At 44.9% G+C, this 10,671-nt stretch overlaps 1 protein-coding gene across 2 annotated transcripts in view; it reads left to right on the top strand.

Annotated features, from left to right (window-relative positions):
- Positions 1 to 3,026: 3,026 nt before the first annotated feature.
- Positions 3,027 to 10,671, top strand: part of LOC110317313 (putative DMBT1-like protein) — a 126,461-nt gene continuing 118,816 nt past the window's right edge. The window contains exons 1-2 of one of the 2 annotated variants that reach the window (XM_029539375.1): positions 3,027 to 3,103; positions 9,906 to 10,004. In XM_029539375.1, coding sequence (XP_029395235.1) covers positions 3,040 to 3,103; positions 9,906 to 10,004 — 163 coding nt within the window. In that variant the 5' untranslated portion in view covers positions 3,027 to 3,039. The remainder of the gene's footprint in view (positions 3,104 to 9,905; positions 10,005 to 10,671) is intronic. The other variant, XM_021191745.1, reaches the window with a different exon arrangement.

Raw genomic sequence — 10,671 nt, forward strand, 5'->3', positions numbered from 1 at the left:
GTGTGTGAGTGCACATATGTACATGAATGTGCATGCACATGCAAGTGCAAGTGGAGGCCAGAAGACAGCCTCTGCTGTTATTTCTTTATTCTACTAAGCTTTGGTTCGCAAGATTCAGAACTTCCTGACTGGGGTAGGCTGCATGGCCAACAAGCCCCAGAGGTCTGCTGTCTGCCTTCCCAGTGCTGGGTTCACAAACCCACACACCATGCCTGACTGTTTTTCTTGCTTTAAAAAAAAAAAAAAAAAAAAAAAAAAAAAAAAAAGGAGTCTCTGGGGACTCAATTCAGGTCTCTATTCCTTTAAGGCAAGTACTTCAACAACTGAGCTATCTCCCAACCCCACCTCATCTACTTCCTCTGATTTCCAATGACTCCATGAGATCTCTGTCACTGTCCTGTTTGGAAGACAGTAGCATCGAGAGCTGAAATGGTACAGATGGCAGGTTCGGCCATCTCGGGCCTGCTGATGTGACATCCTAATTCTCTTCTAGTGGGATCATGAAGAACCATCTAGCTTCCTCCCACCTTATTTTGCCCTGTGTCACTTCTAGGATCAACAGTACTAGAAAGCAAAAGCAGCAGACTTAATGTGTGAGGATGTGGAATAGGAAACACATGGAAGAAATGTCATGTGCTTCTTGAAATAAAAGAAATATAAATGTCCAGTGGGCAGAACTGGAATGAATGGCTGATGCTGGCACGCCTCTGATATTCACAGAACATTGTAACACACAGATGAGTTGGGGATCTGAATTGAGAAATGCCACCCTTGTCAGAGCGCTCTGTTGTCCTGCAGGATGAAGATGAGAAGAGACAGAGAATCAGGGAAACCCTGAAGAGCAAGGGAGGGAAGGAGGGAGGGAGGGAGGGAGGAAGCAGTAGCTGATCTTGGATTCACCAGGGCATGCTTGACAGGGATGTGCCTTGCAGTGCAGTCAGTGTGTGAATCTGAAGACTACACCTAGCCTGAGACATCCAGAGACAGGTTGATCCAGAAAACCCCCAGCGATCCTTTGTGGGCCTGTGAAACATTTTAACCACAGTTACCTCTGACTAAACAGCCCTCCCTACTTGATGCCCTTTCCTGCTTAGTCAAATTTGAATTTATTCGCTGGCTTAATAGCATTGAGAACTATGAGGAAAGAAAAAAAAAAAAAAAGAAAAAGAAAACTTCTAAATAGGATTTCTATTGGTAAACAGTGTTGGAAAAAAAATGCTGTTGTCCCAGCACTTAGGAGTCTGAGGCAGGAGGATTGCCATGATTTTGAGGCTAGCTTTAGCTAAAGAGTAACATTTTATCTCAAAACAACACAAGAAGAGACAGTGGACTCACTGTCTTCATCCTGTGCACATCTTTTATGTATCACCAGGGACCGAACTATGTTCTGCCCTCCTGGAAGATGTTGTGAGCTACTCTTTCACACGAGGGAACTGAGGCTGTGGGAATCTAAGCCGATTTGTACCAAGTCATATTGGCGGACACAAGATCGAAGCATTTATTTACATGTTTTTCAATGCTGGAGGTGGAACCCAGGGCTTCCTGCAAGCACAGCAAGTACTCTACCACTGAGCTAAATCCTGAGCCCAAGACCCAACCTTTCAAACCCAAGTCCCAGACTCTCTCCTTCCTGCACGTGGCCCTGTTTCTGACCTAACCATGTGTGGAGCTGGTCACTTTTCAGCATCGCACTCTCAGTGGAAGCTCAGCTCTTTCAAATGGACATGGTGACTAAGACATTTGAGTCACCCAACTGACAGGGCAGCCTTAAAAGTAAGACAGGAGTTTTTCAGATCTGGAAAATGGTCTCTTGCTATTCCTTTTTATGATGCATGGCCCAAGTCCACAGAACATTCTAGTCTTTATACCTGTTCTATATACAGGGATATAAGTGAGACGGGCTCTAGAAGGTGTGTGGTGACTCAGAAGACTTGGAGCAGAGGATACTTAGAAGAAAACTGATTCAGGAAGAGAGAGCACACCCGTGAAGGAAGCAGCAGCTAAAATCTGACAGAAAGTCATTGTGCTAAGCACGTCATAAATAAAGCTTCAACAATATGAAGAGACCCCCCTCCCTTGATAAAGCTTATAGGCCTGTGGTGGCTAGCGCTTGTCAACTTGACACAAGCTAGTTACCTGGGAAGAGAGAACCTTAACTGAAATAAACTCTATCCATCTGATTGGCCTGTAGGGCAAACTATGGGGCATTGTCTTGATTGACAATTGATATGCAAGAACCTAGCTCCCTCTGGGTCGTGCTACCCCACCAGGGAAGGTGGTCCTGAGTTGTATAGGAAAGCAGGGTTAGTACACGTCATTCCTTTATGATTTCTGCTTCAGTTCCTGCCTCCAAGTTCCTGCCCTGCTTGAGTTCTTGCTATGACTTCTCTCACTGATAGACTATAAGCTTTAAGATAAAATAAACCCCGCCCACCCCCAGTTGCTTTAGAAACAAACTAGAACAGGCTCATGGAGGAAATCAGACTGGAATGCAAGCAATGCTAACCAAGGCAGAATGTGTTGAGTGTTTTAAGATGCACACCCTTCATGAGCATCATGGGAGTTAGAAGATCAGTTGCGTAAGTGGAAGTAGCCGGAGACCAATGGGGAACTTCAAGAGGAGGAGAGAGGTAGGCAGGATGTGGGCACTGAGGGATAAGCAGGGCTCTAGAGGCCTCTTACATTGGATTTGGCCATTTGCTACAAGGAAATACCTTAGGTGGGATCTAGGCTCCTGGAAGCTTCTCTTCAATGATGGCCTAGGGGGTTCTCTCTGCCTGGCCAGGTGCCAGCACACTGTTTAGCATTTCTCTTCTCTGACATCGACTTCCAGTATGTATCTAATAGGCCAAACCACTCTTGCTCCTCAGAACAAACATGCAAGATGCCAAGGCAAACGCATTGCTCTGCCCTGCTCCGGATGCCTGCCAATTCGAGCTGGAGAAGAGCATCAAGTTGCCAGGCCACTCCCACCAGGGAGCCTGAAGAGAATATAAAGCTGGAACTTGAGGCTAGCCAGTAGCTGGAAGCCCTCCCAACATGGGCTGCCACGCCCGCCTACTTTGGCTGCTGTTCTTCCTCGATGCGATTCTACCTGAAGCAGGTACACAGCTAATGCCCCCAGGGCTCGGGACACAGCTAATGCTTTGTGACAGATGGGAGAAAGTGTGGTTTTGTCTCTTGTCCTCTGATGCACCAGCTTAAAATTAAGTCAACACAAAGGGAGCGATTACTCTGTTGAACATAATCTGACATCTGTTGACTGCTACTGTGGTCAGCCACGCATCCCCTTGATCTGGTTTTTGAATGTTGAGTCAAATGTTTTATGAAAGATTTTTTTTCTGTGAACAAAGCATCAGTCAATTTATTGTTTTCATGGACTGTGGCTCTGTTTGTAGGCTTCTGGAGGGAAATAAGGAAGGGCTATTGGCCAAGATGAGCCAGCAAGGGACTTTGAAGTGTTCTTTGGTTCTTGTGCTCAAGTTTTGGTATTTAGCACTCACCAAGAGTATTGAATTATAATTGGTATTTCTTTCCTAGTGTTGAATGGATCTGGAAAATGTCAATAAAACCTCCTGGCTTGAAATATTTGATATGACACAAAATTACCTGGACTTGGTTTGTAAAGATTTCTATTCTGAAAAATTGGTACCTTATAAAAACCAGATTGATCCATTTGCTAATTTTGGTTTTAATGTGTGCTCTCTACTGGTCTGCTTAGGGAAGTTTTAATTTCATTTGAGACTAATTCGAAACATTTACATAATCTTGATTATTTTTATCATTATTCAGTGGCTTTGGGGGAAAATGTTAAAGTCTTTTATTGCTTTATTTTCTTACTTGAGTATAGGTAAGAAAGTAAACAAATGAATATCTTAAAATATTCATAATTCCATAATGAATTCATAAATTCAAAACAAATAACTTGATTAAAGATAATTGTATGCATATATTTATGCAATATTCCCAGTGTTTAAAAACCAGTTAAGTTGTACTGGAGTATAAGGAATGATTTCGTGGGTGCTTTATGCTTTCTTTTGAATCTACATGTCCTGTATTACTTGAGCCTGGGAATACAGGTTGGAGACACAACAATATAGTGGTGGTTCTCAACCTGTGGGTCTTGACCCTTGGTGATCAAACAACCCTTTCTCAGGGGCTACCTAAGGCCATCAAAACCATAAATATTTACATTATGATCCATAACAGTAGCAAAATTATAGCAATGAAAATAATTTTATGGCTGGGGTCACCACAACAGGAGGAGCTGTATTAAAGGTTCACGACACTAGGAAGGGCGAGGACCACTGCTCTAGAGCCTTCAGGACCTAATGAGCACTTTCTAGTCTTAGGAAGTTGAAACAAGTTTTAAAGCCTCATGCCGCCGTGCCCTCTCCTACAAAGGGGTGTGACATGTGAGATTATTAGGTAGATTAATGAAGTGTTAGTAAAAGACTTTGAAAGGTCCCTCAGACACACAAAGTGCTCAGTCAGTCTAATTGCTGCTATAGATGCTGTGGACTACAAGTTGTACATCTTAGATGAAGAAGTGAAATTATTGAATCTCAGATTCCCTTAGCCATGAGATCTCCATTTTCCAAGTTCCCCTAAGAAACTGGGATAGTTCCCCCTTTCAATATTTCACTAGCTCTTTCCTTTCCTTTGTCCTGATCCTTTCCTGTTGTTTCATTGTATGTATGTGTCTGTGTGGGAGCATGCACCTGAGCACCAGTCCCCCAGAAGCTGGAAGAGAAGTACGATCCCCTGGAATTAGAGTTACAGGGGCTGTGAGCAGTTCAGTGTGTGTGCTGGGAGCTGAGCTCCAGTCTTCTGCAGGAGTAGCATACCCTTAACCCCAGAGTTACCTCCCCAGCCCCTCAGTAGCACTTCCCGAGTAATGGATTCAACTTTCCAAATATAGCAAAAAGGGGGAAACTTTTCTTCCTTCCTCCATGAATAGAAAGCGGTGTAGGTAAACACTGGGGACCTATGAACTTTACCAATGCCATGTGGAACATAGGGAGTTCCCTGAACACTTTTGGAGTGTTCTGAGAGAATTCAAGAGTTCTAGTCAATCATTCTAGCTCCACTATGGCAAAGATGACGCTGAAGTTGATTTCATTCAAAGTGACAGTGCCAGCTTTGGGGATGTCAGCCAAAGCCTGGATGAACACAACTCCTGGCCCAGTCCAAAAGACACCCCAATAAGATCTGCTCCTAGCCACAGCTGGGGCTGCTTTTGGGAAGTGCTCCTGGGGTATGACCAGGCCTGTTTGGAATCCAGTGTAGCAAGGATTTAGCATGGATGCAGGGGTGGGAAATAGAAAGATCTCAGTCTGGGACAAGTGTAACGATTTCTGAGACCTTCAGGGTCAGGGTGGGGAGTGGTTCTCTTATGAATGTATTCTGGAAGCTCCCTTATAAAACAGTGAACAGCAGAGTGGGTCCACCATGAAAGGATCAGCGATGGTCCTGGGCCTACCTTCCCCTGAGCCCCACCTCTCATCTTACTGAGACTCAAGTCTGCAACCCAGTCACAGCTCTCCTCTCTGCCTGACCTCTGTCCTCTTTGGTGTTGGCCAACCTCCTGCTCAGTGCTAGGGCCATCCACCTTGTTCAGCAGAACACACTGCTCTTCTGTGGCCCTGTGCTGCAGCACAGCTCCCGGCACCACTGAGGCCCACTTCATACTTGGAGAAAAGGAATGGAAATCACTGAGCAAGAATATTGGACCCTGGGCTCCCTCTGCCTACAAGCTTCTCCAAAAACAAAAATAAGAGGAATATATATATATTCTTTCACTCATGTTCTGCAAATACAAAGATAATTAAGATCAGCCAGTCTGGTAGACACTTCTTGCAAGTCTCAGTTATCAATAGAGCTGTTTTTCCCCCAGCTCTGGTGCCTCCTTTATCTCGGTGCCCTTGCAACCTTTCTGTTCCTGTCCATACTCTGCCACACCTCTGCCCTGAAATGTTTATGTCATTCTACAGCTTTCAGGTGGAGGAGTGGGGGCTGAGGGGCTGGAACTTCCAGGAGCCAAGGATTAGTGACAGGATATGGCACAATAGGCTTTGCCAATCTCCTGGTAATTGCACAAGAGCCTAACGCACAATGGAGCCAGTGTGACCTTCTAAGAACAACCACCCAGGGAGGTAGTGCAGCTCCCTGAAGGTCACTTAATGATAGAAGGGATTTGTGGGACTTGTAGATCACTGGAGCCTTGGGTGTTACTGGGGCAGTTCACAGGAAAGATGCAAAGGGCAGCATGGTGACCTCCTAAGGAGGCTGTTGGAGATAGAGGGTAGGCCAAGTTCTCACACAGAGCGGAATCTTTGCTATAGGTCTCCAGCGATATCTGATGACATGCCTCACTTTTGAGCTGATGGAAGCAAGTGGTCTGCTAAGATTATTTTCCAGGGCTTATCTAATACTCAAAAAGGATGTTGAGTCAAATGCAGAAGGTGGGTGATGAATGGCAGTTGAGGGGATTAAAAATAGTTCAAAATGATTTTGACTTTGGATCTTCAACCTTCTGATAATTCAGTCATGAAGGTCTAGCCAGCCTTGTATATGCTTCAGCACAAGTGCCCTTCTTTTTTCTGGACACTTTAGCTCCCAACACTTTCCAACTTAAATAGGGAAACAGTCTCTACAAATCCCGCACCAATGAGACAGGAGCTGGGAGGGAAACTGTGGTCTCATTACACAGGGGTCTTGAATCCAGGCTAAGAACTTTGATCTTTATCTAGTAGATAATTAGGACCTAGTATAGTTATAAAAATGATGCTAATATGTCTTTGGGGGGGTGAGTAGGCAGGTGACATGGACAAGAATGGAAGAGGAAATTAAATTAGGGAAAGTGAAAGAATGACAGTACACACACATACACATGCACACACACACATGAACACATTGGACACATGCACACACACACAAACACACACACATGCATGCACTTGTGTGCACACATTCCTCTCCTTATTCAGGATGGCCATGCTTTTTATAAAACAACAGTAGAGACTTTTCTTCCTTTCTTTCTTTCTTCCTCCCTCCCTCCCTCTCTCCATCCCTTCCTCCCTATCTCCCTCCCTCCCTTTCTTCCTTCCCATGACCATCTACAATCCAGGTCACCTTGTTGGGCCTAATCAGCACACACTAGTTGGTTTCTAATGAGATGATGAACATATAATTTTTTTAAAATGTTGAATCTGGGTTTGGTGGCACACCCTTTCGATCCCAGCACTTAGGGGCAGAGTCCTATGATTTCAAGGCCAGTCTTGAAACCACAGACAGGTCAGCCAGAGCTACATAGTAAGACCCTGTCTCAAAAGAGAGTTAAGGCTTAGTATATACACAAAGATTTAATATTATTGATGAAAAGTAATTGGTGCCAGGCATGATGGCACACACCTGTAGCCTCATCCCTCAGGAGGCCGAGGCAGGAGGCTATCGAGTTAAAGGATGTTCTGGAGATACATAGTAAAACACTGTCCAGAGGGGTGTGGGAAAGACCAGATAAGTGAAAATGGAAGACCTGACCTGATGAAGCAGGATGTGGGGTCAAGGATAAAAAGAGGGGTCAATGCCAAGGCAAAGATCATGGACAAGAGGAAGAGAGTGGTAGGGAGGCCAGGTGTGCTAGGGAGGCCAGGTGTGCTAGGGAGGCCAGGTGTGCTAGGGAGGCCAGGTGTGCTAGGGAGGCCAGGTGTGCTAGGGNAGGTGTGCTAGGGAGGCCAGGTGTGCTAGGGAGGCCAGGTGTGCTAGGGAGGCCAGGTGTGCTAGGGAGGCCAGGTGTGCTAGGGAGGCCAGGTGCTGACAAGGTTGAATGTCCTCCAGAACCAAACAAGGGTGCTGCCTCCTGTCAGCTGCAGGTCTGGGGATGCCTCCTGTCAGCCGTGGGTCTGGGGAAGTTTCTTGGCCCTGTGTGTCCTAAGTTTCTTATCTGTGAAATGGGGATGGAAATGATGGTAGAGTCTCTCTAAGTCAGCTCAGACTAAGGAACAAACGACGCTCAGACTCAAATGGACACACCATGAGCATTGAATAAAGGCCAGCAGTCCCAACTCTGGACTCCCAGGAGCCTTAGAGATCTCCACTGTCTCTTCTTGCTGCCAAACTCAAACCTCTGCTCAGTGGGCTGAATACTACCTCATCTGGTTATTCATCTGTGAAGAGGACAAAATGACTGGGTCACTTGATAAGTTACAGGGCATTAACAATGTGAAAGCACAGTGGGCACACCTAACAGACAGCTGGCAGGGAATTAGGCTATTGTAAAAGTACCATGACCCAACTGCATCATAGGACTGGATTCTTGGTTGTCTACTGAGCAGAGTCACCTTCCAATGGCTACAGCAGAGATATGGGCTGAGTGACAGATGGATTCACCAGTGTGATTGCTGTGGGGGGCAGCCTTGGCTTGCAATTAATGATGTAAGAGAAAAGTTATTGCTTTTGTCTAAGAAGAGCCATGAAGTAGTTTAAAACAAAACAAAACAAAACAACAACAGCAAAAACAACCCTGCCATCCTTATTCCGAGTAGAAGCCAAATATCTTTTTATTAACCAAATCTGACAGGAGCCTGATAGAGCTGTCTCCTGAGAGGCTCTTCTAGAGCCTGGCAAATAACAGAGGCAGATGCTTGCAACCAACCATTGGGCTGAGAGCAGGGGTCCCCAGTGGAGGAGTTAGAGAAAGGACTGAAGGAGCTGAAGGGGCTTGCAACCCCATAGGAAGAACATCAATATTAACCAACCAGACCACCCAGAATTCCCAGGGACTAAACCATCAACAAAATATGGAGCAACCCATGGTTCCAGCTGCATATGTAGCAGAGAATGGTCTTGTTGAGCATCAATGGGATCAATGGTCCTGGGAAAGCTTGATGTCCCAGTGTAGGGGAATGTCAGGGTGAGGATGCAGGAGTGGGTGGGTGGGTGAGGGAGTACCCTTATAGAAGCAGGGGGAGGAGGGTGGGAGAGGGGTTTCTAGAGGGAAACCTGGGAAAGGTGATAACATTTGAAATGTAAATAAAGAAAATACCCAAGAAAAAAAAAGAAAAAATTCTAAGAATGCAGTGTAAATGGCAATAATGATTATCCATTTTTTAAAAGTAAAATAACAAAACTTTATATAAAAAAAAGAGACAAAAACCAGGGCCAGACCTTTAATCCCAGTGCTTGAGGGGGAGAGGCAAGCAGATTTTGTGAATTCAAGTCAGTCTGGTCTGGATAAGGCCAGCCATGGCCATAGAGAATGACATCATTATACAAAAAGAAGAAAGAAAGAAAGAAAGAAAGAAAGAAAGAAAGAAAGAAAGAAAGAAAGAAAGAAAGAAAGAGATAAAAGAAAAAAGAAAGAAAGAAAGAAAGAAAGAAAAGAAAAAAAATTTAAAATTAGAAAAAATGATCATAAAGATCCTCCCAAATGAAAAAGGATAATGAATATTCTGTAAGAATAGATATTTTTTAAGAAATAAAAAAAGTTTTAAAAAGACAGTCCAAGAACACAGAATTAACTAAGAGTGTAGTAGAATTTACGTATGAACTGTCACTTCCTTAAAGAAAATACAACATTAACTACAGACCACTAGAGAATCATAACAAAGTATACTGGCTGACCCATTGTCAAAATAACTGAAATTAATTCGGAAATGACAGCAAGGAGAGTTTTAAAACCAAGTATACTCCAAATCAGAAGCTTAAGGAAAATGGGTTCCAGGGCACCTGGTCCGTTCCCATCGGCACCCTGCTTTGGGTAGCTGCAAATTCAGATCCCCACACCTTGCTCTGCTATGCTGGGGATTGATGGGTTTGGAGCAAGAGCCGAGAGGTTTCAGTGAGACCTGGGTTAGCTGTGTTCAGGGTCCCTGCAAGGCTCTGACATGGCTGGTGTATCTCAGCTTGTTACAGGTGGGATATCAGAGGATCCGGAGCAAGGCTGGGGAAGGAACGGCCTAAGAGAAGCTCCATCCAAGGCATGTCTGAGGAGCAGCAAGAAGGTAAGTCCTAGCTGGACAATGCCCATGGCCTGCAGAGGAGGGAGGAGGAGAGGAGAAGAGACATTGAGATGGGAAGACATCAAAGCCCCCAGGGATGGACAGTCCACACTCAGTAGGATGAGTCTCTATCCTCAGACATAAACACACCCCAGTATTCTTTGTGCCCAACAAGACAGAGATACTGTCAGAGCCTTCTCTGCCTTCTTGGTTCTTGGCATAAATCATGAAGAGTGTTCTTAAGCGGTGTAGCACAGGGCAACTCAAGAACTTGTAGAATATGCACAGTCTTGGGTCTTATCCTTAGACATGGGTCTGCCCCAGAGCCTCCATATTTAACAAGCTTTCTCAGAGATGGGAACAGGGCCTAACTAAGGGCCACACTTTGAAATCCTGCTCTCTGGTGACTGGAAAGAGGAGAGCTACCAATAGACCATCTGCCCCCTCTCCCACCCATGCCAGAGCTTTCCCTCAGCAGTTTTGGAAATGTCTAGCAGACCTCATCTACGCAACTGTTGGTTCACACAATGGAGATAATAACAATTGCGCCCGAGTACTCCCATGCCCGGCACCACACCTGCATTTGGCTCACGGCTACCCTTTAAGGTGCACACTGTTTTCTTTTTCTTTCTTTTTTTTTTCTTTCTTTTTTTTTTTTTTTTTTTTTTTT

The sequence above is a fragment of the Mus pahari genome, chromosome 1 (genome assembly GCF_900095145.1).
Source record: "Mus pahari chromosome 1, PAHARI_EIJ_v1.1, whole genome shotgun sequence".
In the NCBI taxonomy this organism is placed as follows: domain Eukaryota; kingdom Metazoa; phylum Chordata; class Mammalia; order Rodentia; family Muridae; genus Mus; species Mus pahari.